At 38.3% G+C, this 25318-nt stretch overlaps 2 protein-coding genes across 7 annotated transcripts in view; one reads left to right on the forward strand and one right to left on the reverse strand.

Moving 5' to 3' along the window:
• Positions 1 to 13526, reverse strand: part of RB1CC1 (RB1 inducible coiled-coil 1) — a 105355-nt gene extending 91829 nt beyond the window's left edge. For 3 of the 6 annotated variants that reach the window (XM_077166747.1, XM_077166749.1, XM_077166746.1), the window contains exon 1: positions 13162 to 13526. The gene's annotated coding sequence lies outside the window, so the exon portion shown is untranslated. The other 3 variants (XM_077166751.1, XM_077166750.1, XM_077166748.1) reach the window with 2 other exon arrangements.
• Positions 13326 to 25318, forward strand: part of LOC143688621 (uncharacterized) — a 35281-nt gene continuing 23288 nt past the window's right edge. Inside the window, exon 1 of the mRNA XM_077166752.1 lies at positions 13326 to 13724. Within this exon, the coding sequence (XP_077022867.1) occupies positions 13518 to 13724 (207 nt within the window). The 5' untranslated portion in view covers positions 13326 to 13517. The remainder of the gene's footprint in view (positions 13725 to 25318) is intronic.

The raw sequence follows: 25318 nt of genomic DNA on the forward strand, positions 1-25318 counted from the left end.
TCCAGTGGAGTTCGTCCAGACCCTCCATCGGAATTGTCGGCTTCACAGACTGCCCTGCGGATTTTGGACTCTGCATTCCCATGGTCACATGAGACACTTTTATAAATTTTATATCTGCGAGTGTTCCCTGTTGATTCTGCTTTTCTAGAGAATCCTAACTAATAAATAAGTCTAACCAGGAACGTCAAGGACTTAGGCACAGAAAGTTACAAAACATTGCTAAAAGAAATTTAAAAAGATCTAAATAGACAGAAAGACATTCCATGCTCATGGATAGGTAGGCTGAATGTCGTTAAGATGTTAATTCTACCTAAAATAATCTACAGGTTCAAAACAATACCAATCAAAATGCAACAACCTACCTAGAAGACTTGGAAAAGCTAGTTATCAAATTTATTTGGAAAGGAAATAGACCCTAACTAGCTAAACATATCCTAAAAAATAGCAAGATGGTATCAGTGGCAGAGAGAGTTCAAATAGAGTCGAAAGGCTACTCTGAAGGTTGCTCTTATGCAAGCTTCAGGTAGACCTTGCTACTTATCATAACCTGCCAACCCCCAACTAGGACCACTCCAGCCAACTTAAAGAACACCTAGGGCAATATATAAGATTCCACAAGGGTTCTAGGCACTAGAGCAACTTTCCAGAAACCTACAACCTCCAGATGGGTCCCTGCTCCAGATAAGTCCTGAAACCTAGCCCAGCCTCTCCACAACATCAGAGAGCTCCATCTTTCTACCCCATATTAGACAGACCCTTTCCAATATCAAAATTTAGAATTGCCATAGTCCAAACAACCCCAAAGAGAGATATGGAAAGATCAAAGGTGATGGTGGACTTACACATAGAAGATAAGACTTAACAAATGAATATGAATGCTGAATCATTTAATTGATAGCTCTTTTAATCTCCAGTATTTTATCCTTTACTTTTTTTTTTACAAGGGCAGGTACCAGGAATCAAACCCAGGTCTCTGGCTTGGCAGGCGGGAACTCTGCCTGCTGAGCCACCATGGTCCGCTCTCCAGTATTTTAGAGCTTCTAGAAGTAAAAACCTAAAATAGTGAAATTATAACCCATGTCAAAGTCTGAAATATGTTCTACAACTAATTGTGGTGCTGTGCTTGGAAATTTATAGGTTTTTTGCATATATGTTATTTCTGACAAACAAAAAAGAAAGAAAAAAAGTTGATTGTGATCATAAAAAAGTATTTAAGCCCTCTAGCCTCCTATATTCTGAAGCAGCTAGAAGAAATATGGGAGGATCATATGGTAGCCTATGACAAACTCTGGAATCTGCCCTGTAACAACTTGTTGAAGTGTGCTTTGAAAGTTATTGCTTTTTTATTTCTTTGCTTTATATATATATTATACTATACAACAAAAATACTGTACAATAAAAATACTACACAATAAAATAAAATAAAAAAGAATTCCTCTACTCCATAACGTCAATACTGCTTTGCAACATGAAGAAGTTAGAATGGTCACTGCCCAAATATCCTTAAAGATTGAGAGATTAATCAAATGAGAGGGAGGAGTTGTGACAGAGAAGTTAGGATATGACACATGATTATCACTACTGATCATTGTATGGATGTTTCTTTTTGGTTTCCAGTCTTTTGCAACTACTAGAAGGAAACACCTGAAACTGCTGAACTACAACAAGTAGCCTTAATCTTTGATAATAACTGCATAACTATGTACGTTTTACCTTGTGACTATGTAATTGTAAAAACCTTGTGACTGATATACCCTTTAGCCAATTATATAGTTAGATAAATAATATAATAAAGACGTACATGGGAAAAATGTAGAATGCAGGGTGCCTAGACATAGAAGCTAGAGAAGGTGGAGTGGTTACCTAAAATATACAGAACTGCTAACGAGGCTGAACTTAAATGTTTGGGAATGAACCGAGGTCTTGATTAGTAGGATTATGAGAAACAGTAACATATTGTAGTTGAATATGATTGAAAGGGGATGCTTGAAGCCATGTATGCAAATAAGGTTTTGCATGAGCCACTACAATTGTAAAAAAAATGAAAGAGGGATACATGCGAAAAATAGCTACTGCAAACTATGGACTATAGTTAACAGTAATGTTTTAATATTCTTTTGTCAATAGTAATAAACTTATTACACCAATACTATGGGTCAACAACGGGGGGGATAAAGGGTATTGAGGATTTAGGTTTCATTTTTTATTATTTCTGTTCTAGAGTAATGAAAGTGTTCTAAAATCTATCACAGAGATGTATAGAGAACTATGTAATGATACTGTAAGCCAGTGATTATACTTTGGATTGTCTGTGTGGTGTGTGAGTATATCTCAATAAAACTGAAAACCACCCCCTGCCCCAAAAAAAGAACGAGGTGGGAGGACTATCACTTCTTGACTTCAAAGCTTACTATAAAGCCAGGGTGATCAAAAGGGCATGGTACTGGCCCAACAGTAGAAGTATTTAGCAGTGGAATAGAACTGAGAGTGCAGAGATAGACCACCAAATCTATGGGCAACTGATCTTTAGTAAGGCCCTCAATTCCACTGAAATGGGACAGAGTAGTCTTTTCAATAAACTGGCATGGGAGAATTGGACAACAGTAACCAAAAGAATGAAAGAGGACCCCCTACCTTACACCCTATACAAAATTTAATTCAAAATGTATTAAAGACCTAAATGTTAAGAGCCAGCACCATAAAAGTTCTAGAAGAAAACGTAGAGAAACATCTTCAGATCTACTAATTGGATGTAGTTTCTTAAATTTTATATCTAAAGCACATGCAGCAAAAGAAAAAAATAGACAAATAGGAACTCCTTAAGCTCAGGAGCTTCTATGCCCCAAAGGATTTTGTCAAAAAGGTGAAGAGGCAGCCAACTAAAGGAAGAAAATATCTGGAAAACACATATCAGATAAAGGTTTGATATCCTGTGTACATAAAGAAAGTATACACTCAACAACAAACAACCCAATTATAAATGGGCAGATGTTGTGAATAGATACAAATACATATGCATAAAAAACCCAGGAAAGATCAAAGGAGAAGGAGGAATTATAACAGAAGACAGGATTTAACAAGTGAATATGACTGCTGAGTTATTATATTGATAATTCTTTTAGTCTTTACTGCCTTAAGCAGCTAGAAGGAAAAACCTGAAATTGTGGAACTATAACCCATATCAAACTTTGAAATCTGTTCTGTAACTGAAAATTATTGCTTTTTTGTATACGTTATTTTTCACAATAAAAAGTGTTAAAAAAAAAAAGCACATTAGGATGGTGATGAATACACAACTATGTGATAATACTATGAGCCGTTGATTGTATATCATGTATGGATTGTTTGTATCAACAAAAATATTTTTAAAAAAAAATTTTTTTTTTAAAGAGTAAACCTCTTGAAAAAATCTCAGAACCAACAGAGCCCACACAGCCAGAGACCTTTGAAGATGTGCAAGGAAGGCGCCCCAGGGAAGCCTTATGAAATGAGGAAAAAAAGTCAGCTGAGAGAGGTGTTCAGAACCCAAAGACCCAAGCAGATGCCAGCCACATGACTTCCCAGCTGACAGAGCTGTTTTGGACTGTATCAGCCTTTCTTGAGTAAAGGTAATACAACATCTTGTCGGTGCCTTAATTTGGACATTTTTAATGTTCAAATTTGTAATGTTTCCAGTTTTCACAGATTGAGAACTAGAGACTTGCAAATTATTAAATTCCCTTTTTAAAAGGCAAAAAAAAAAAAAAAAAACACCACATGAAGACATGCTCCTTTTCACTAGCTATAAGGGAAATGCAAATTAAGATGACAACGAGATATTACCTCAACACATACCTGTAAGAACGGCTGCTACTAAAGAAACAGAAAAGTACAATGTTGGAGAGGATGTGGAGGAATAGAACACATTCACTTCTGGTGGGAATATATAATGGTGTAGCTGCTGTGGAAGACAGTTTGGCAATTCCTCAGAAAACTAAATACTGAGTTGCCCTATGACCTGGCAATACCAATACTTGGTATATATCCAAAAGAGCTGAGGGCAGTGGCATGAACAGACTTTGCATACTGATGCTCATAGCAGCACTATTTACAATTGCCAAAAGATGGAAACAATCCAACTGCCCATCAACAGATAAGTTGATAAACAAAATACGCTGTATACATGTGATAGAATATTATGCAGCAGTAAGATGAAATAAGGTCCTGAAGCACATGGCAACATGGATGAACCTTGAGGACATAATGCTGAGTGAAAAACATCAGACAAAAAAGGACAGATATTGTATGATTTGACTATTATGACTCTGGTAAACTCAAAAAATTAAACGAAGATATGTAAACCTGAGTTACTATATGAACACATAATTAATCTTCATTGACCACATTACTAAGACCAAAACTGAGGAGAATAAGTAAATCCCTGGCTTTCTTTCAGAAAACAAACATTAAAAAGAGCTAGTCCTTTCCTGAACTAACAACTTTAGGGTGGTTCATCATGTACATTTTCCTCTAAGTTTTGTAAAATCTATTAAATTTCTTAAGTGGGTTGACAATCTAGATAATCTAAAAGTAAAATTATCACATGTAAGGTAACAGCATAGAGGTCAACTTCTGAAGGTATTAGAAATTACCTTTTTATAATGCTTCATATAAACAGCCTAGCACACAATTCTATTTTTACCCAAACAGTCAAGATTTTCTATAGTTTGGCATGATACTCATTCTATATATAAGCTTGGCTTAATTTTTATAAAACAAACCATATTTATTATACAAGTTATTTTTAATTTACACAAGTTAACTAATTCTAAATTAAAAGCAACGGGTTAGTGGCTTAACTGACGTGAGTTTTCTCAAAATTATATGGCCCTCTGCCTAGAGACTGCTATCCTTTGCCTCTATTCCTTGAGACAATATCTATTAAAGGTCTAATATACATATTGAGATACTGTAGGAGAGAATATTCATCCTATCCATTTATTAAAATATATTTTAAAGCCAAAGTAGTTAAAAATGAGATTCTGATATATTATTATAGATAAACGTATGAAACAGAACAGAATCAAACATCAAAATATGCACACACACGTACAATAATGGCAGAATTTCAAAACGGGGAGAAGATGAATTATTCAAACAATGGTATCATGACAAACAATGCAGAAAAATAAACTCTACTTAAGGGTACACACTCACTAAGAAATGTAAACTAAAAGGTCAATAAAATATCATTTTTCCCCCTTCAGATTACTAGTGACTAAAATGAGTACCAGGTGTTTACAAGACAGCAGTGAGTACACGGGCACACTTTTTACAAGAATTTAAATTAGCACAACCTTTAAGGAGATTTAATCTGACAAATGTTCCCAAATTCGAAATGTGTAAACCAGCAATTCTACTCTGGTAATTAACTGAAATGTATCAAACAACTATTCAAAGATACATACCCACTGACCTTCATTATACCATTATTTTAACATGAAAAATGAGAAAACTATCTATACGATAATTGGTTAAAATTATGGTATAAGTATATAATATGACATCATTAAGATATTTTTAAATGTTAGAACTAGACATACTGATGAATGTTATATGTAGTATTCAGAAAGAAAAACAAGTTACAGAATTTCATATATTCTGTTTGTGGATTTTACTTTCATATTAAGTAATGCAGAGGGACTGAGTAGGTATACAAAGACATTTTAAAAGTTGGGAACAATTTAACAACCTGTTAAACAAAGGCTAGCTCTACATGCCGGATTTTCACCTTTTCTGATTTCCTTCTAAAATAACATTTATATTCATGGGGAACATACTTATTTCCATTTGAAAAAGAAAAAAGACAAATACTGTATTAAAGAACTCATATTTGCTGCCCTAGAAAAACTGACAAAGACCCCCCATCTTCCTCAGACCTCCTATGATAATGTGCTGCTTTCCCCATTCCAGCTCCTACAGCCCTTCAATTACAATCTACCCTGGCCACTCATTTTTAGTGCTCCAATTATTATCTTTTGTAGACATAAGAGGAAGAATACAATCACGAAAAGAACATGAGATTTGGAATCAGAACACTTTTATTCAAGTCCTTGTCCCCACTGCTGACTGTGTGACCATGACTGGCTTCACCTCTAACTTTTTTCATCTGAGTACAAAAAGGAAATTTTCAATGACAAAACCCTTAATTTAGAGCCCACAAACTCTTCTGTACACTTCTATGTTTCTATCAGCTCCAATCTTTCCTGAACATTGCCATCTGTTAGAACCACTGTAGCCACGTTCTTGGGCACCTCACTATTGCCTACAGCAAATCACAAACCAAGGGCCCCAGACATGCTCTGTTGTCTGCCTAAATCTTTGCAGTTACCTCTTCTTCCTGTGACCTCAGACTTTCCACAGGTTTCACCATTAACCAGAGGGGTTCACTTAATTTCATCAGCCTACACCTCCAAGCACATGAATTTGACAACCTTGACCCATAGCAAGACATTAAAATGGCAGACTTTGGAGTAAGCTCTACCTGTATTTGAATCTCATCTCTGCAACTGACTAGCTGTAAGAGTATCAGATAACCTCTACAAATCTATCTACTGATCTACAAAACAAAACCTTCTGCAGAGTAGGTGACAGGAGAGGACATACTTCAGATTCCTTGACAGACCTAGTAAATAAATACAGTAAAAAAAATTAAAAATAGTAGTAATAAAAAAAAGTAGTAATCATGACTTTAAACTCCAGCATTCACGAATTTCATAATTAACTCAGTTTATCTTTCTAGCAGTATTTCCCTCTATTCTTCTACATAAAACCCCAACTATCCTCACTTTCTGACAGATAAAAGTCCGCCTACCTGTACCTCACCTGAATTTTATTCATCCTTAAAAGTCCAAGTGGCACGCAGAACTTACAGGGCTCTTAAGTAGTTACATAACGTGGTATGAATTATCCTTTTGTGTGTGTTGTTGTTGTTGTTGTTGGGAGTTGGGGTGAGGGAACCTTATGCCATGTGAGGACACCTGCTCCTAATGGATCCTTCTAAGATCTAGCCTATAAGCAATGGAAGGAGAGAAGGCAGAGGAAGGTAGGTGTGCTTTTAAAACTCTGATTCTACAGAAAGTCCCCCTCACCCACATATAAAACCGAAAACCCCAAAATTAAATAAAGATTAATTTAGCTAATTTAGTTTCCTTTTTTGAGAGGTGATCACCATGATTACGTCAGTCATTCCAGCCTTGCTGTCAATTATTCTAATACATTCAAAACTCAGAATTTAGCTTCGGATAGGAGAGGAAGAAATGAGAAAAAAACGTGACAAATCTGACCTCCAAATTGAACACATTTATCCACTGTTCATCCAACATTTCTTGAGCACCCGATATATGCCAGATATTGTGCTAGATTCTAGGAATACAAATACTGTCAAGTTGTTTCAACTCAAGCAGAACCCATGTGAAGAAATTTGAATGTCACTAGATAAGGCAGACAAAAAACTTCCATGAGAAAAGAAACAAGGATTCAGAATGACTTTGCCTGGATTTGCAATTCTGCAAATTTCAGTTCTTGGCATTTCTGCCTGCCTGAGGTTCACTGGGAGCTACATCAAAGAAAATAATCTCCACCAACAAATGAAGTATCTAGGTTGCCCAGGTACTGAAAAGTGGGCATTTGTCTCTCCAAATCAAATGCACTTCCATCTGATCCTACTCTTCCTAATGCAGAGAGTAAAAGAAGGAAATAAAAGAAGAAAAGAGCAGCTGGCCAGCAAAACTCCCTAACAGTTCCCCCTAAGAGACCCTTTCAGAAAGGTTTAGGAATGATAAATGTATGCTCTTTTCCACAACTAGAAACAAGTAACTTCATGAAATGACAGAGCCAAAAGACTGGGGATACAGAAAGCGGGTGCAAAAAGACAGCTAACGTAAATGTATCTGCTCCTAACATGATGTGAACTGCATTTTCATGAAGAATTCAGTTTTTATCCTGAGCTTATTTTTTTTTAACAGTTTTCACGTCACATGTCATCTTCAATGCTACATTTTATGGTTAATACATTTGAAATTGTACCACCTTCAAAGAATAAAATAAAAGACAGTCAACAGGGTGGTAAAGATATCAGAACAGGAATATTTGTAAAACAAAGATGAACAACTGTTTTGGGAATATCCTTCAGGGTTTTTTCTTCTATGCAGTCAATCTATGTATACATGTGTGCGCATAAAATATAATTTCACAAAAATGAGATATCTTGCATTCTACTTTGCAACTTGCTAGAGCTGAATAATGGATAGCCTTCCATATTGGTACTTATAAGTGTGTCACACATTTTGGTGCCCTACCATTCACAAAAATTATTTAAAAAGAAAAACACATATTTGGAAATATTAGCAAACTACCATTCTAAAAAATAAAAAAGCTGTCCCATGCCAGAATATCATTAAATCAACTCTAGATTGTTATTTTTTTAATGCAGTTTTATTGAGATATATTCACACATCACAACAACCATGTGAAGTATATGATCTCTGGCTCACAGTATCATCACATAGTTGTGCATCAACCCCATGATCAACTTCAGAACGTTTCCATTACTCCAGAAAAGAAATAAAAATAAAAGAAAAAAGAAACAAATCCTCCCATACCTCTTATCTGCACCCCCACCCATTTTCCCCCTATTTAGTGTAGAACCTTGTTACTGTTGATGAAAGAATATTAAAATATTACTGTTAACTAGAGTCCACAGTTTGCAATGGAGATTGAATAATTGGCCTCATTCACAAAAACTAGTTCCTTTGCATTTAGAAATATTTTATTTGATGGCCTCTGCTTAATAGAAATTCAAAAGAACCATCAAAATGAATTTATATGAAACCAATGAAAACATAGCTGTCCTATATTCCAAGCATATCTGGGAGCCACATGCACTTGTGTTACTGTCACTAGCTGAGACATAATATCCAGGGCTGTGCATGGGATAATTTTTAAGGGATACCAACACTAAGCAGTGATAGGTCCTTTATATATGAATCTTAACAGTCATATAATTATATCTGTGGCACATATTTTCGAGTTGTATGTTTTATCTTAAAATGGATAGTAAGAGCAAAAATAATGAAAACAAAACTGTGTAAACTCAAACTCTGTAAACATACAGCAATATCAAAGAAGCACATATAAACATGGCATTTGCAGTATAACTGCTACAATGGCCATGGACATATTAACAGAATGGTATTGATTTAATATTTGAATGGAGATATTCTGGAGTTACTGTCCAATTATTACATGAGAAATATGAAGGAAAAAATAATATAGCTTCAAACCAGTAACAACAACAACAACCAAAAAAATGGAAATGGGTCACAATTATTTTCATCCCTACCATAACTACAAGTCAATAAAATATCAGCATTCAAGAGAGCAAAATCATGGTGACAAAAAGTTATTTCATAATCCTCACAGCACTCTGTAGAAGCAAAAACAAGTTAACCAACGAAAGGGTGCTTGGAGGCACTCAAGTACACAACTCGCAGTTAGGTTATTTAACAGAACCTTACCCTTATGAAGGTATGGAAAGAAATGCCATCCTCTCCAGGCATTGGACAACTGGGTCCAGTTTACAGATAAACTAAACTTATTAAGTCCATAATAACTACAGAGGTAAGTTCAAACGCTCCAATCTAGCCCTCCAAAATCTAATTCTCTAGACTTACATTTATTCTCCATCTCAAAGCAATCTGTACTTGTCACTTATCTTTTTTAAAATCTTCAAAATGTTTATCATTTCTTCTGCAGATCTTACATATAGTAAGGTCCCTCGTGTTCACTATTATACTGCAGGGATTCAACTGATATTTTGTAAATGAATGAATTTGGCTCCCAATCACCTTACAGCCTTGCTGGTTCTATTGGAACTAAATGCCTGCACCTTTGCACATGCAAGGTTAGAGTACATTATGGTTTCCTTGACTCTGATCTGCAAAGTATGATGCCATCTAGAAACAGCCCTGTCCCCCCCATTATCTTCTCTCTGCCTCGTTCACACAGGTCACCCCAGTAACCTCTTCACTGTTCCTTCTATATACTCAGAACACTTGTATTTCAGAATTTGGGCACTTACAGTTCCCTCTGCCAAGAATATTCTTTCCCCAAATAATCATATAGCTGGCTCCCTCACTTTCCTTGGGACTTTACTCAAAAAAGTCAGTGAGGCCTTAGGTGGCCACCTTATCAAAAACTTCACCCAATCTTGATACTTCATATTCTCTTTCCCTGCTTTATTTTGTCTCTTGAACAGGTATCATTCTATAACATACTCAATATTTTATCTTGAATGAGGACAGGGATTTGTCTTATTTGCTGCCTAATCACTAGCACTTCTAGAATACTGCCTGGAACATAGTAAATACACAATAAATACCTGTCAAAATCCTTTGAGGGATGTGGTCTATCTCTCTCTCAGCCAACATAGAAAGCAAACTCACCACCATCCCCCTGTCTACGTGGGACACAACTCCCAGGGGTGTAACCTCCCTGGTAAAATGAGACAGAAATCCTAAAATGAGCTGGGACTCAGGATCCAGGGATTGAGAAAGCCGTCTCAACTGAAAGGGTGAAGAGAGAAATGAGACAAAATAAAGTGTCAGTGGCTGAGAGATTTCAAATGGAGACGAGAGGTTATCCTGGAGGTTATTCTTAGGCATTATATAGATATCCCCTTTTTAGATTAAGGTGTATTAGGCTAGAGGAAAGTGCCTGAAACCGTAGAACTGTGTTCCAGTAGCCATGTTTCTTGAAGATGACTGTATAACAATATAGCTTTCGCAATGTGACTGTGTGATTGTGAAAACCTTGTGTCTGATGCTCTTTTTATCTATGGTATGGACAGATGAGTAATATATGGATTAAAAATAAATAAATAATGGGGGAGCAAAAAAAAAAGGGAGAGGGAAAAAAAAAACCCTTTGAGGTAGGTAGGACGTTTGTGATTCAAGGTAATTTGATTTGTGAGTCTTTCCTACCAATTTCAAATAATGCCCATGCTATAATTATTTTTATACAGAACTCCAATCTTCTTTCTTTTAAAGGCAACAGCAACTATACTTTCTTAAATTCCTCATAGTAATTGGTCCAACAATCTTATCTATGGTAAGGAAATAGTAACTGAATGAATATGAAGATCTGCAGAAAGGAACTGCCCGACAGTCATCTGAATTTCTTGAGACAATATATTCTTTACTACAAAAAAAAAGCAGTTGGGGTTAGAGAACACCAGTCCCTGGATAAGAAAAATTTACCATACAGTCTTTTTTATTTTTTTTTAATATTCTTAAGTTACCTGCATCTGCAAAGTAAGGCATATACCAGGTGCTCAGATACTTGTTGAATGCATTAATTATATTCAAAATTAGAGGCCAAATAAAAGCTCTCACCAGCCTAAAAATCATCAAAATTTGGGTTAAAAAATGGGGCTTTTCAAAAACAAAATCTTGTGTCCTTTGCTCTTTTGTACTTCATAACTATGATTTGCTAAAAGTCAATCTGGCAAACATTCTGATCTTTTGTTTGACAGCAAGGCTTCATTGCTTTCCCTTCCATTCAATAACACTATACAAAGGACAAAGTCCATAAATAATAATTAACAAAATATTCAGTCTGTAAATAAAATTACTTTTTAAAAAATGGTCTGCATCCATAGGCAACTCCGAATTGACAGTGATTTATCAACCTAAACATCATGTGCCTAAAGCATCCCTGATATAAAACAGAAGCTTTTATGCACAATTATAATCACTAAAATAAAAACGTAACAGGAATTTTGAGGAAAAAATGTTCGTTTTCTGCTACTGCATTAAATTAAAAGACCAAAAATACTTCCAAATCCCTACCAACGGTCTGCTTATAGATGAAATAAAAAAACAAAATAAAATCAGCCACCTTCCTAATGGTCCCTTTGGCTTCCCACAGTAATATCTGACAGGAATTGGGAGGTCCTCTTTGCATTATCTATGGAAATACAATAAATAGTCTTGATTAAAGCACTGGTTCAAGTCTACTCAAATTAAAAGTACTTTCCTCAATAGCTGGAGGTGCAAATCTTCTAACCCTTCACAGTAAACGCCACAGAAACTACCAACACATAAGAAAGAACATGATAAAATGGTTAGCAAGGTAGGCACATTTTAATGGCCCCAATCACCGCTGTGTTTAGTGAACGTGAGCACATTTCCATCTCCTAAGGTGACTCTTGTATCAACACTCAGCACGTTAGTCTTCCCTGGCACCTGTGCCTACACCACTTCATGGCATGGCCACACTTGAAGAGGGCATGACGTGAAGGACCAGATTAAGACACCATAACAGTAACCACAACACAACCCCCGGCAGTGGAAGAAATGACCGAGACATTCCACTCAGAAGCTGCCATTTCTCACGTTGGTTAATGTATGTGGTTTCTACCAAGGAGCTTGTGACATCCGTATACACACTCCATCCCAAATCTACCAGTGGGACAGGCAGAGGCTGAGTCATTCCCAGAAGTAACTTTACACCGATCCTCGCACTCCGCGCTCGGGACGACAGCAGGTCTCAGTCCCTCCTTGAGACCAACTCCACGCTCCGGTTTCTAGAGTCTAAACATCACAAGGCTGATCGGGCGTCGCGGGGACCCGCGTGGGGGAGACCGACTGCGCGCCACAGGAGGGGTCCCGCGGCCGGGCATACACACCTGCCGGGGCAGGCTCGAGGCCGCACACACCTGACGGGACAGGCTCCGGGCCGCACACACCTGCCGGGACAGGCTCCGGGCCGCACACACCTGCCGGGACAGGCTCCGGGCCGCACACACCTGCCGGGACAGGCTCCGGGCCGCACACACCTGCCGGGACAGGCTCCGGGCCGCACACACCTGACGGGACAGGCTCCGGGCCGCACACGCACACACCTGCCGGGACAGGCTCCGGGCCGCACACACCTGCCGGGACAGGCTCGGAGCCGCACACACCTGCCGAGACCTGCTAGGGCACACTCACCTGCCGGGATCGGGACCGAGGACACACACACCTTGCTCGACCTGGCTCGGGGCCGCACACACTTGCTGGACCCGCTCCGGGTCAGCCGGGAGACACCCTGCAGGGGTAGGGGACAGGCTGCGGCACTCACCCGGCAACGCTTCCTCCGCCGCCAGCGGCAGCAGCACAACCCCAGGTTCCCGACACCATCTTCTGCCGCCGCCTGGTACTCGGCGGCGGCTACCGACCGCCCATTCGGCGCCGCCAACCGACACAACGGCCGCGTCCGGCGCCGGCCCGGAGCTCCGGGCGGGGAGGGTGGGCTCTGCCCGACTGGGGACGCGGTCAGGCCCCTCGGCTCCGGGCCGGGGGCCGGGGGCGGTGAGCCACGGCCGGTCAGAGCCGAGGGGCCGAGCGGCGAAGACCCAGACACCGCAGAGAATCTAGGGTCGAGGACGCCGCTCGCTCGGTTTGTTATTGTCGACTCGGGCCTTTCCTCCGCGGAGCATGCCGGGATACACGGCGGGCGGGGGAGGGCGCGGTGCGCCGGGGGCGGCGGGAAAGCGGCCGACTGCGCAAGTCCGGAAGTCGCGGATGCCGGAAAGAGGAGGTGACCGGCTTGCGCTGTCCTGTCCTGAGGTAACCCGCCGAGACTTGGTTCCCGCGGCTTGTGGCGGTGCTGGTCCGCTGCGGGCTGGGGCGGATGGCCCCAAGGTAAGTTTTACCTTACTTCTGAAGCGAGTTGACTTGGGAGAAGTTGACCCCGCAGAACTTTGAACCAGCACCAGACGAACAAAACTGGTTGCCCGCAGCTTATCGCGGAGGAGCCTGGAGTCCCCTCGACTGCCCCGAGGAACGCGAGACTATCCCAGGATCAGTGTTAGGGTGCCGCTCACGGGGTGCTGGGGTCTGGTCGGGCACCGTGAGGAGAGTCCATTCCGGCCAGCGCCGGCCGGGTGCACAGCCAGCAAGAGTCTCCTTAACTCTGCAAGCTTAACTTATTTTTAAGCTTGTACTGCTACAAGTCAGACCAAGGCAAACAAAACATCCAAGAGAGAAGAGAGCTAAGACTTGACCGATGGAATGAAGATTTAACTGCCACGACCATCAGCGTTCAGACTGATAACTGCGTTCCCTACTAGGTTAGGATGACTCCGCTAGTGGAAGGGAAACAATTTCAGGGGAATCCCTGAATTGTGAAGATGGTCAGTCACAGACAATGACTTGAAGAAGGCACAATGCTTGAGTGTTAAAATCTGATGAGCAGACAGTACACTTAGAAAGATTTTATAATACTTTTTAAACTAGTATATCCGGGAATATCTGGTATGAGTAAAAGCTTACAGTTGTAACCTTTCCTGGGGGCTGTGTTTGCATAAAGGCAAAATGAACAGTCTCACCGTTTTTAAGGGCACCACAACAAAACAAATCCGATTAGGGAGAAAAGTTTGAAGCCCTTCATTTGTTATTGAGCACTGACTAAAAGAAAGAATAATAAACATTAACGATTTTGTTTTCCTTCGGCCTGCCCGAGGATCTAAAAGTTACGCTTGAGACAGCCTTGTTGTTTTTACTGTATTATTTTTAAGCTTGTACTGCTACATATCCCAGAGAGAACTTATCTTTACGATCTTTGGAAAGTCATTCTCTCAGTTTTTATGAAAACTGTCATTTTCTTTTACCACACGAGTACAATACATAAGAGAAGTAAAAATTAAAGCCTAAATTGTCATTATACCTTGGGGAAAGATGTGAACCAGAAAGACTAAAGAAAGGAATTGATTCTGTCAGATACATAGTAATCCGCACTTAGAAAATATGTGGTAAGGAGATACTTGGCCAGAACATTGATAAGAAAAATACAAAGTTACATCTCTAAAGAACATTTTGGTACTTGAACTTCCTCTTGATTACCAATGACAATAGTCATTGCAAATACAATCCAACTGACAATGTAAAAACTTTGGAACATACCATTTAATAAAAAATAAAGTTTTAAACATCACTTGTCTGATTTCTTTTTCTTTGGGAAAAAAAAGGTAATCCACTCCTGATTTTCTACCTTGATCATCGACCAGGAGAAATTACCAGAAACCACTGGTTCATACTTTGAAAATTCTGCACTGTCTCCAGATTTTGTTACTACAGAATTGTTATGCATTCGAAATTCTTTCATACTTATTGGTGAAGTAATTAACATTAATTCTATTAAATGTATGAAGAGGAAATACTATTACAAGTTACTAAAACTGCATGAACCCATAGTAATATGTTTTGATAACTTACATTTTCCTTCATACCAAGCCTATTGAACACCTTATGTACTCTCCCTTCCTAAAAAAAACAAACATGAAACTTCCACTTCTCATTTTGGTCTGATTTGCTTTTCTCATTGAAACTGCAAACATTAACAGAGACCTCCAAATTGTCACGTTAGATGGACAGTGTTGAGACTGAACTCTAAAGCATTTACCTATTTTAAATCAACTTTTTAGGTGCTTTGATAGATTTACAGTGAGGACAAAAGAAAGTGGTTGTCTTTAGGGGGAGTATGGAGGAATATATAGGATTTAGTGGTAAATACCGTAAGTACTTCAAATCAGTTCAAATCTTTCAAATCCTACTTATCCTTCAAGTCTCTTTCCCAAAGAGACCTGACATGCCTATAATGCCCCTAGCACTTCATGTTATATCATTCATAGCACTCTACTTCCCCAGGCATGATCCTTTATTACCTCTTTAATAGCTTTCTAACCTAAAAGCTCCTTTTGAGGAGAACTGTTTCATCAGTACTTGGGATGCACTCAATACATCATCATTTGTGGACAGTGGCCTACATTTTATTCAGGCCCTCATTTTATACCTGGATTAACTTCCTAACTAGTCCTGTTTACTTAGTCCATTGGAGTGTAATCTGATCAGTTCTTTCCTACCTAAACAGCCTTCACTGGTTTGCTTTGTATAATAGATAGAATTTAAAGTTGTTAACAGCATTAAAAAAAAATCTGAAGATTAGTTATCAACCCATCTCTCCAACTATCTCCTAGCACCTTTTGCCTTTAGGCATGTTTTATATGAAAACCCTCACTGGGGAATGTCTTTCCCTATGTATTCACATTTCAGGGTCATCCTTTAAAATAGCTTGGACATCGGTAGCTTCCAACTTCTAGACAATGCAGTAACTCACCTTTCTACCACTATGCTCCATATCACACAACTATAAATTATATTCTATCCTCTAAGTTTGGGAAACCTTTCAGATTAGTAACTGTATCTTATTTTAAAATTTTTATAATCTGATAGTTTCTAGAGAGTTTGGTACCTGGCAATTAATAAAATGTTTGTTGAATTTAATAAATTCTGCAAATATGTGTATTCATGGTCAACCAGATAACTTAGTGTGAAAAATTCCTTCCCTCAAACCTTTTGAAGGCTAGTACAGGGAACACAGTTCCAAATCATTACAATGCAAGGTTATATGGTATTAATCCTTTGCCACATGTTTAGGATATTGGGAAGATCATGGTACGTATCTTAATTTTGCTAACTCTGCCTGATGATTTGGGATTTCGTTGAGCATATGCATTAGCATATTTCTCAAGCAATTCAGTCTTACCCTAATTTTCTTTTGTTATTTTCAAATAACCAGCAAGCACAATTCACATAATTTGACTTTATTCCCAGCCTGAGTCACAGTAATTGCCCATTTTTAAAGGAATCAAGCAGATTTACTGTTTCCAACTTTGTTTTTAAGATAGTAGCTTATTTGATGTGTTTCATATGCTTATACACTATTCAGAGGCTGCTGGCATTATGATTATTGAATTATTGTTTTCAGTACTATTTACAGGCCTTAAAGCTGCCCTACTCAGCTGGTCTGTTGGTACTCACATGTATTATTAATGATGATGACAGTTACCTTAGGAATGACTAGCATCAAAGACAGTGATGAGAGCTTGATGACCTAGTGAGCAACACTGTTCTAATGTTACAACACCTCCAAGAAAATACAAACATACTTAATTTTCCAAAAGACTTAAACCAAAACAAAGAATTTAAAGTCATTTTCACATCTAAAAAAAAAAATATATATATATATATATATATATAGTATCATGCTTTGTTAGGTTCTTATTATTTTTAAAAATAAAGACCTGATATTCCATCACTGGAGTGTCCTAAAGCAGAAACTAATCAATGATATTGTAAAGGATGTTGTATAATTGACTCGAACTTTAAGTGGTAGTTGGGCTTCAGGGATGGCTTTCAAACTTCTTTGACTATCATCCGTGTTAATGTTGTGACCTAGTATACATACAAATCTGTGTATCACTAAAATGAATGTTTTATGAAAAAAAAACTTGCTGCATTAGTCACTATGACATTTTCTATTATTTTCTTTTTTCCTTTATATTAGTCTTGACAAACTAAAGTGAACATACCATCCTATGATGGTTTGAAAGACATTAGGTGCAATCATTTAGGGCCCAGACTTCAAGATTCTTTCACCCTGGTCTTTGCACTTCAGTGATTTTCTGTTTTGAGGAGATACCTCAATAGTGAAATATGTGATTATGTTTATTTTAAAAAGCATTAACTATTAGATAAGTGCAATTTAAAACCACAATGAACTGTAGCCCATAACAAACTCTAAAGTAATCTATAAGTACTTGTTAAAATGTACTTGGAAATTTATTGCTTTTTTTTGTACATGTTATATTTCACAATTAAAAAAAAAAAACTAAAAAAAAAATGAAATGCCACTTCACACCCACAAGGATAGCTATTATAAAAAAAGAAAGAAAAAATAATTGTTAGATAGGAAACAGAAAAAAATGGAACCCTAGTTCCATTGTTGGGAACTATTGTTGGGAATGTAAAATGGTGCAATATGGTGGTTCCTCAGAATATCAAATATAGATTTATCAGATTATGGGAAGATGGTAGAGGCAGAAGCTCCAGGAATCAATCCCTCCTTGCAGAATAATTATTAAACAGGCAGGAACTGTCTGAATCAAATATTTTGAATCTCCAGAGTTCAGTATAACACTACAGCATCCAGGGAGGACTTGGAGGAAGGAGCTGGTAAATCACAGTAAATATAAGTAAATTGCTCAGTCCCCACTCTTGCATCTAACAGTAGTAGGGGCTGGTCTCTGGCCTAAATTGCTAGTGCCAGAATGAACAAAAAGATCCACTTCCCCAAGATCTGTGGTAGGCACATGCTATTAGCTAATCATGGCTTTTGATTAACAACTTCAGATCTCTGAGGGCAGCTGTTGTACCAACCTGCACCTGACAAAGGCAGTGGAGGGAACTTAAATATAGTGCACTTCCTTAGAGTTGCAGAGGATAGTTTTATGGGTTGCATTTTGCTCCTAAAGCCACTAGGAAGCAGAAACCAAGAACAAGACAGACCCAGAAAAGACAAGATTTGCTCTGGGTGGACATCCCTGATAGGGAGATTGCTGATCAAGAAATTCTGTCATATCACCAGCTGGCTACATTGAAGAAACATATCTCAAGGAATAAATCCCAGAATTAACATTTTTTTAATTACAGTATACAGTGTGCAATGGAAGATTATGAGACAAAGAAACAGGAAATGATGGCCCATCCAAAGGAAGAGGGAAAAATCCAGAAAACATCAACAAATTAGACTAGATTGGACATACTGAACAAAGACTTTTAAACATTGAGCTTCAAACATGCTCAATAAGATGAAGACAGATACAGAGAAGGAAAAAGTGAATGAACAATATAAGAATCTCAATAAAGAGTTTTTAAAAGGAACCAAACAGAACTGTAGTTGAAGACCATAATTGAAATGAAAATTCCAAGGATGCTTTCAATAGCAGAGTGGAGCTGCCAGAAGAAAGAATCAGTGAACTAAAAAGACAATTGAAATGAGTTGGGATAAGTAGCAGAATGAAAAAAATAATTATCAAAAGTGAAAATAGCCTAAAAATCCTGTGGGACTCCATGAAGTGTGCCAAACTGTGCATTATGAGGATTCCAGAAGAAAGAGAGAAAGGGGAAGGACAACCCAAAGAAATAATAACAGAAAATTTCACAGTTTAGCAAATAATGAATATGCACCTTCAAAGAAGCCCAGAAAACACCAAACAGGATGAATTTAAGAAAAATACAACCTATCAAATATTGATCAAACCATCAAATGCAAAGGACAATAAGAGAGTTCTGAAAGCTTCAGAGAAAAGCAACATGTTATGTATCAGGGAATCCCAATTAGATTAAGTGCCAATTCTCTTTGGAAACCATGAAGTCAGCGTTTGAAATACTTAAAGTGCTGAAAGAAAACAATTCCCAACCAAGAATTATATATCCAGCGAGGCTTTCTTCCAAAAATGAGTGAGAGGGAGTTCTGTTAGGATAGCAGAATAGGATAGATCGAGTTCAACCCTGCTTCAAGGAACAGATAGAGAAGACATGGGAAGGTGATTGAGACTGTGATTCCAGGATGTAAGTGGCCTGGGAGTCTTCTGCACCACATGGGGAGACCCTGGTTGCAAAAGCTGAAGAACTGAGAAGCAGAGGACCAGAGACCATCTGGTTGGTGCAAATAGCCTAAGGCAGAAGCCTGGAGACCTCAGGAATGCAAAGACAGGGTGACCGGAACCAAGAAGTAAGGCAAGGAGTATTCCTTGAACGCACTACCCTCACTGGTGCAGCCACGTGACTCGTGACTCATCCCACACCCCATGAACCTGAACCCCCTTCACCCACCCACCCCCACATTCCAAGCACCCCCATCCCGCCTGCCCCTCCCGCACATACTCACCTCACACCACCACCCCAAGCCACACATGCCTGCCCCAGCCCAACCCACCTGTCCTGCAAAAGTGCAGTCTTGACCCGCCCCACCCAAGCCCTACTTCCCCATCCCTGCTCCTGCAGGCAGTCCACAGTGTACAAAGGCAGCGAATGCTTACCTCTATATCCAGACTACACCCGCCCCCAGCTCATACAGTTGTGCAACCCCACCCCATCCCTCCTGAGCTCTGCACATGTGTACATCAGTTTACGGTGCTCCCAGATCTGTGCATGTGCATGTGCACAGCCACCCCCCCCCCCGTCACACCCCTCCAGCTCTGGGCAAGTGCTGACCTGCTCAGCCTGGCCATATCCACCCCCAAACCACACAGATGTGGCGCCAACCCGGTGTCCTGACCTCTGTGCATGCGCACGAAGGTCCATGTGCCCTAGACCAGCACACACCAGGCCAAATCCCCCAGACCTATGCACCCACACAACCACATACTTCCTGCCACTTGGTGTCCACACTCATAGGCACCAGCATAGCATCCCCAACCTGTGCCTATACCTGCACTGCAACACATCACCACACTGTTGTGCCCTGCACCATGCCCTGCATCCTGCTCCACATCCATCCCACAAATACAAAGCTTTAAACTACTGAAGGAAATCAACTTTCACAGTAAACCAAACAAGATATTTACATGCCGCAAAGACAGCAGAAGATCACTAAGCATATGATGATGCAAACAGATATCACCCAACATAATGCCATAGTAAAACACCAGCGGAGACACAGAAGTTGGAACTAATCAAAGATGTTCATATAACTCTACTAAATAAAATAAATGGGATGACATAAAGGAGATTAAGAAGATGCTAGAAGAGCATAAAAGGAATTAGAAAGAAAGTGGAAAAATAGCAGATATCACAGAGATTTAAAATGGTGAAGACCAAATAAAAAACATGCTAGAGACACACAACAACAGATTTGAAGAGGCAGAAGAAAAAATAAGCAAACTAGAAAACAGAACAACAGATTGTGATCACTCAAAACAGCTAATGGCAAAAAAAAAAAAAAAAAGATGGAAAAATTTTAATTGGATCTCAGGGAAATGATGGACAAAACAAAACACACAAATATAAGAATCATTGGTGTCCCAGAAGGAGAAGAGAAGAGTAAAGGGCTAGGAAGATTAGTTGAGGATACAATGGGAGCAAATTTCCCAACCCTTATAAGAGATGTAAATATGCAAGTCAAAGAAGCTCAACAAACTCCAAATAGAATAACTCCAAATAGGCTCTCTCCAAGACTACTCAGTCTGTCAAATGTTGAAGAGAAGCAGAAAATCCTGAAAGTGGCAAGAGAAAAACAATCTACTACATGCAAAGGTAACCACGTAAGACTGAGTTCAGACTACTCAACTGGCACTATGGAGGTGAGAAGCTAATGGTATGATATATTTAAGATCCTGAAAGAGATAGACTTCCAGCTGAGAATTCTGTACCCAGACAAACTGTCCTTCAAAACTGAGGGGGAGATTAAAATTTTCATAGATGAACAAATCCTGAGAGAATTTGTCAACAAGAGACTGGCAATACTGGGCAAGCAATACTGAGGGCGTTCTGCCAGTTGAAAAAAAAGACAGGACAGGGAAGTCTGGAGGAGGGCACAGAATTGAAGAGTACTGGTAAGGGTAACTTAAAGGATGAAAAGGGAAAGAAGGAAAAGAATATATAGATCTGACAAATGAAATGCAAACGATAAGATGGTGGAGTCAAGAAACGCCTTTTCAGTAATAACTCTGAATGTTAATGGACTAAACTTACCATTCAAAATATACAGACTGGCAGAACGGATTAAGAAATATAATCCAGGTATATGCTTCTTAGAAGAGACTCATATTAGACACAAGGATACAAATAGATTAAAAGTGAAAGGATGTGTGTATGTGTTGGGGGGGGCAACAGTGGCTCACTGGCAGAATTCTCACCTACTGTGCTGGAGACCCGAGTTCAATTCCCGGAGCCTGCTCATGCAAAAAAAAAAAAAAAAAAAGAGAGGGAAAGGATGGAAAAAGATGTTCAATGCAAGTTGTAACCAAAAGAAAGCAGGAGTAGCTATACTAATATCAGACAAAATAGACTTTAATGTAGAGAAATCATAAGAGACAATGATATATAGTGTCATTGCAATATATTAATAAAAGGGACAATTCACCAAGAAGAAATGACAATCATAAATGTTTATGCTCCCTATAAACATTTGGAGTTCAAGGAGCTCCAAAGTACATGAGACTGACATTGCAATATATTAATAAAAGGGACAATTCACCAAGAAGAAATAATAATCATAAATGTTTATGTTCCCTATAAACATTTGGAGTTCAAGGAGCTCCAAAGTACATGAGACTGACATTGGCAAAACTGAAGGGAGTGATAGATATTTTGACAATAATAGTAGGAGACTTCAAAACACCACTCTCCTCTATAAATAGAACATCCAAACAGAATATCAACAAGTAAGTAAAGATAAACAACTTGATAAATAAATTGGACCTAACAAACATCTATAGGTCATTACACCCCAATACACCAGGATATACATTCTTCTCTCATATGGAATGTTCTCCAGGATAGAACACATGCTAAGGCACAAAACAAATCTTTATAAATTTAGAAATATTGATATTCTTCAAAGCACTTTCTCTGATCACAATGGAATGAACCTAGATATCAATAAGCACCAAAGAACAAGAACTTTCACAAATATATGGAAATTAAATAACACATTCTTAAACAACCAGTGGGTCAAAGAAGAAATTGATAGAGAAATCACTGCCTATCTGGAGACAAATGAGAATGAGAACACAACATATCAATTTATGGGATGTGGCAAAGGCTATGCTGAGAGGTAAATCTATTGTCCTAAATGCCGATATTTAAAAAGAAGAGTGAAATTGAGGACTTAACTACTCACCTGGAGAAATTTGAGAAAGAAGAGCAAACTAACCTCAAAGCAAATAGAAGAAGAGAAATAAAGATTAAAACAGAGTTAAATGGATAGGAGAACAAAAGAACAATAGAAAGAATCAATAAAACCAAAAGTTGGTTATTTGAAAAAATGAATAAAATTGATGGGCCACTAGCAAGACTGACAAAGAAAAAATGAGAGAGGATGAAATAAATAAAATCAGAAATGAGAAGGGGTGCGTTACTACAGAACTTGAAGAAATAAAAGAAATCATAAGAGGATACTATGAACAACAGTATGCCAACAAACTAGACTTAGATGAAATGGACAAATTCCTGAAAACACACAAAACAAGCTATACTGACTCAGGAAAAAATGGAAGATCTAAATAACCAATCACAAGTAAGGAGATTCAATCATCATCAAAAATCTTCCTACAAAGAAAAGCCCAAGGCCAGATGGCTTCATGGGAATTTTATCAATCATTCCGAAAAGAACTAACACCAGTTCTGTTCAAATTTTTCTAAAAAAATTGAGGAAAAGGAACGCTACCTAACTTATTTTATGCAGCCAAAATCATTTAAATACCAAAACAGAGTAAAGATGCTAGAAGAAAGGAAAATGATACACCAACCTCTCTAATGAACACAGATGCAAAAATTCTCAACAAAATATTAGCAGATCAAATCCAACAACACAATAAAAGAATTATACACCACGACCAAGTGGGATTTATGCCAGTAATGCAAAGATGGTTCAACCCAAGAAAATCACTTAATGAAATGTAGCCAATTAAAACAAATCCAAAGGGAAAAATCACATTATCATCTCAATTGGTGCTGAAAAAACATTTGACAAAATTCAGCATCCTTTTCTGATAAAAACGCTTCAAAAGATAGGAATCAAAGGTGACTTCCTCAATATGATAAAGGGCATATATGAAAATTCGACAACCAGAGTCATACTCAATGGACAGAGACTGAAATCTTTCCCCCTAAGATTGAGAACGAGACAAGGATACCTCTGTATCATCACTATTATTCAACACTGTACTAGAACTCCTAGTAGAGCAAAAAGGCAGGACAAAAAAATAGAAGGCATCCAAATTGGAAAGGAAAAAGTAAAACTTTCATCATTTGCAGATGACATGATACTATACTTAGAAAAAATCCTGGAAACCTACAATAAAGTTACTTGAGCTAATAAACAAATTCGGCAAGGTGACAGGATATAAAATTAATGTACAAAAATCATTTCTGTACACAAGCACTGACTTAACTGAGGAGTCAGTTAAGGGAAAAATTCCAATCAAAATAGCAACTAAAAGAATCAAGGTCTTAGGAATGAACTTAACTAGGGATGTAAAGGACTTGTACACGGAAAACTACTTAACATTGTTAATCAAAATCAAAGATCTAAATAGGTGGGAAAACATTCCCTGCTCAAGGATAGGAAGGTTAAATATAGTTAAGATGTAAATTATACCCAAACTGATCTACAGATTCAATGCAGTATCAACAAAATTCCAACGACCTACTTTGAAGACTTGGAAAAGCTAGTTACCAACTTCATCTGGAAGGGAAAGAGACCCTGAATAGTTAAAAGCATCCTAAAAAAGAATGAAGTGAGAGTATTAACACTTCCTGACTTTAAAACTCATTATGAAGCCACAGTGGTCAAAACAGCATCGTACTGGCACAAAGATGGAAGTTTTAAGCAATAGAATCAAATTGAGACTACAGAAATAGACCACCAAATCTCTGGTCAACTGATTTTTTTAAAACTTTTTTTATTGTTAGTATAACATATGTACAAAGCAAAGAAATAAAAAAAAAACAATAGTTATCAAAGCACTCTTCAACAGATAGTTACAGGGCAGATCCCAGAGTTTGTCATGGGCTACCATATGATCTTCTCATATTTTTCCTTCTCACTACTCCAGTATACAGAAAGCTAGAGGGCTTAAGTATTTTTTTTATCATCACAATCAACTTTTTTTTGTAAAAAGTAACATATATGCAAAAAAGCTATAAATTTCAAAGCACAGCACCATAATTAGTTGTAGAACATATTTCAGACTTGGACATGGGTTACAATTCCACAATTTTAGGTTTTTACTTGTAGCTGCTCTAAAATATTGAAGATTAAAAGAGATGTCAGTTTAATGATTCAGCATTCATATTCATTTGTTAAATCCTATCTTCCCTGAGTAACTCCACCATCACCTTTGATCTTTCCATCCCTCTCTTTAGGGGTGTTTAGGCTATGGCTATTCTAAATTTTTCATATTGGAAGGGTCTGTCACTGATATGGGGTAGGGAGATGGAACTATCTGATGTTCCGGAGAGGCTGGGCTAGGTTTCAGGACTTACCTGAACCAGGGACCCATCTGGAGGTTGTAGGTTTCTGGAAAGTTATTCTAGTGCATGGAATTTTATATATTACCCTAGGCATTCTTTAAGATGGAATGGAATGGTCCTAATTAGGGGACAGGTTATAATAGGTAGCAAGGTCTAACTGAATCTTGCATAAGAGCAACCTCCCAAGTAGCCCCTAG

Source organism: Tamandua tetradactyla, chromosome 6, assembly GCF_023851605.1.
Source record: "Tamandua tetradactyla isolate mTamTet1 chromosome 6, mTamTet1.pri, whole genome shotgun sequence".
Lineage (NCBI taxonomy): Eukaryota > Metazoa > Chordata > Mammalia > Pilosa > Myrmecophagidae > Tamandua > Tamandua tetradactyla.